Genomic DNA, 2,958 nt, shown 5'->3' on the forward strand with positions numbered 1-2,958 from the left:
GTGATATTACATTTTGTTGAAGAGTGATATTACATTTTGTTGAAGAGTGATATTACATTTTGTTGAGGAGTGATGTTACATTTTGTTGAGGAGTGATATTACATTTTGTTGCAACAACTTAAGTAGGTGATATTCAACAAATAAACACATGATTAAAAGAGTAAATGGCAGCATAAATGTTCCAGATTATAATACCAAATTAATTTTGAACTTATACTTATTAATTAATAATTATACGCATAGATTAAAAAAAATGAATGCTACATACACAATCAACTGTATACTGAAACTATCAGGAGTTCTTTGTACATTGCAAATTAAAAAAAAATATAAAATAATTCTTGCGAAAAGATTTTAAGAAGTATTATTTTATATAGAATTAAACAATTTGAATAAATTTTCTTTTGGAACTTTAAAAGCTCCAGCAAGAAATGCTGTCACATATTCTTTTTTTTTCAACCATAGTTCATGCTTCTCAAGACTTTGACATAATGCCAAATGACAGCGAAGTGGATCCTGGTTTCACAGCAACATTAACTTGCAGGGTCAGGAACAGGCTAGGAGAATGTGTTTGGTTGAAAGATGGAGAGGTTGTTGGAAGGATAAGTAACAAATATAGCTTCGAAAAACAGCCTTCAGATGGAGATTGCAGCATTCGTATTATAAATGCTAATTTGGAGATGGATGATGGACACTGGCAGTGCCAGGTGACTCAGACTTCCTTAGAAGATCCCATTTTGAAATCCAAGAACATTAAATTAACTGTACGAGGTGGGCAATTTGAAATGTTTAGTTTCGATATTTGGATGCTGACTTGCTCCACAGTCAATAGGAATAGTAAAACAATGAAACAAGGTTTTTTCTTTGTTAATAAAATAAATCTAGTGACGTCTTTTAACTCTTGTAAGATGGTTAATTTATCTTTTACTCTGATATCACTGTGTTATATTATCATTAAATACAATAGACTGAATGTACAAGATATACATGATTTAATTTCTACATATGTAAATAAGTTCAGGTTTGATATAAAATATAGATTGGTCGTGATTATAAAAAAAAATCATCTTTGTTTTTACATTTCATTAATCAGTTTTTTATCACTATCTTCAAGCATTAAGATAAAAAATACTGTTTTTAGAGCAGATTTCTTCACCATTTAACATACACAAGGAGTTTTTTAAGTTGTATTTTTCTTTCAAAACAAAAGTCCACTGACAGTCTTCAGTTGTACTCTTGTTTTATAGAGGCAAAAAGAACCAGAGATGAAATAGCATCATTTATTTTGAAAACACAGAGATTTTAAAAGAATAGTTTAAACAACCCATGCTAACAATAAACTAGCTAAGTTTGGCTACATGTGATGTGCTCCTTTAAATTTGTTATTTGTATTTCTTGGTTTTAGATATAACATATCTTTGTTCCTGATCCCATAGAAACCCCTCGACCACCCCAAATCGAAGACAACACTATTCAAATTAAGTCAGGTGAAAATTTCATGACAAGGGCAGGACAGCCCAAGAAGCTAAGCTGCGTGTCCAGAAAAGGAAATCCTCCGGCAGAACTGAAATGGTTTATCGAGGAAGATGACATCACAGCTATGGCGAGCCAGACGAATGGCTCAGATATAGAAAAGCCTAAGACCTGGCAGGCCATCAGTATCTTGCACTACACATTTCTAAAGATTCACAATGGTAAGCTCTTAAGGTGTGTGGCCCTCCACAGAGGTTATGATACCAACTCCCGAGAAACCAGTACTCGTCTTGATGTATTATGTAAGTATAACTCTTTAAGATAATAAGTGTAATTATATAGCTGTGAAGTACGTCTAGTTCGGGTTATTATATTTATCATCACAAAACCACAACGACACTTCTTCTTTTCTTCCAAATTTGACAAGTAAAATGATTTACATAAGTCTTGAAATCCAGTGTTCTAATTCGACTGGAAGTAATTATATAAATGTTAGTTTTCCAGTGAAACTACTATCACATCCTGGCACGATAATGAATATAATACACATCACAGAATTCTTCCAGTCAGCTAGAAAGTATTTCAAATCTACTAAAACTCACCGTAGGTCCAGGACTATTTTATTTTTCGTCGATTTCGCCGACTTCAAAATTTTGATTTCTGAAAAAGAAATATAATTTGTATTTCCATCTTTTTTTTATTTCATTGGTGAGTGGCACAGCATGTTAAGGGAAGGCCAGGGTTGTTTTTTGTTGCTGGTTTTTTTTCAGTTTTACGAAAAATTTCCAATGAAGCTAGGGGTCGGAGGATGAGGGAAAATAAAATAAAACTGTGCCATCAGTTACTAGCGTGCATGCAATTTAGGTGTCTGAAATCCCCTGACCGCCACATTTTCGTCTTTATTTCTCCCCCAATGGCTTCATCGAAATAATTTTTTTGTATTGAATGTCTCTCAATATCCAAGTTTCCCTTATAACTACCGAGATTAATACCGCCATTTTGCACGTGACTCGCGAGACGCACTACCGTTTCACCCTCTCCACCTAGTGACAAATACCGTACTTGATCTTATATTTTATTAATTTGCGAATCACCATTGTAAAAAAAAATAGCGCAACTTTCTCGAAGTGGGACGGTATTTGTTTCAGCTTTTGTCTATCGCTTGTTACTTTGTTTCTACCAATATCACTGCACCACTGACCACTAATGACTTTGCCTGTCATTTACCACGTTTATTTCTACCAATACTGCTGACGACGTTGCCTGTCATTTACTACGTTTGTTTCTACCAATACCGCTGACGATGTTGCCTGTCATTTACTAAGTTTGTTTCTACCAATACCGCTGACGATGTTGCCTGTCATTTACTAAGTTTGTTTCTACCAATACCACTGACGACTTTGCCTGTCATTTACTAAGTTTGTTTCTACCAATACCGCTGACGACTTTGCCTGTCATTTACTAAGTTTGTTTCTACCAATACCG

General features: G+C 34.2%; 1 protein-coding gene across 1 annotated transcript in view; it reads left to right on the forward strand.

The window, feature by feature from the left end:
* The first annotated feature begins 491 nt into the window (after positions 1-491).
* The window catches only part of LOC106471364 (kin of IRRE-like protein 1), a 19,515-nt gene continuing 17,048 nt past the window's right edge, over positions 492-2,958 (forward strand). Inside the window, exons 1-2 of the mRNA XM_013931963.2 lie at positions 492-771; positions 1,437-1,775. Coding sequence (XP_013787417.2) covers positions 492-771; positions 1,437-1,775 — 619 coding nt within the window. The remainder of the gene's footprint in view (positions 772-1,436; positions 1,776-2,958) is intronic.

This window comes from Limulus polyphemus, unplaced genomic scaffold, assembly GCF_000517525.1.
Source record: "Limulus polyphemus unplaced genomic scaffold, Limulus_polyphemus-2.1.2 Scaffold4573, whole genome shotgun sequence".
NCBI classification, from domain to species: Eukaryota; Metazoa; Arthropoda; class Merostomata; order Xiphosura; family Limulidae; genus Limulus; species Limulus polyphemus.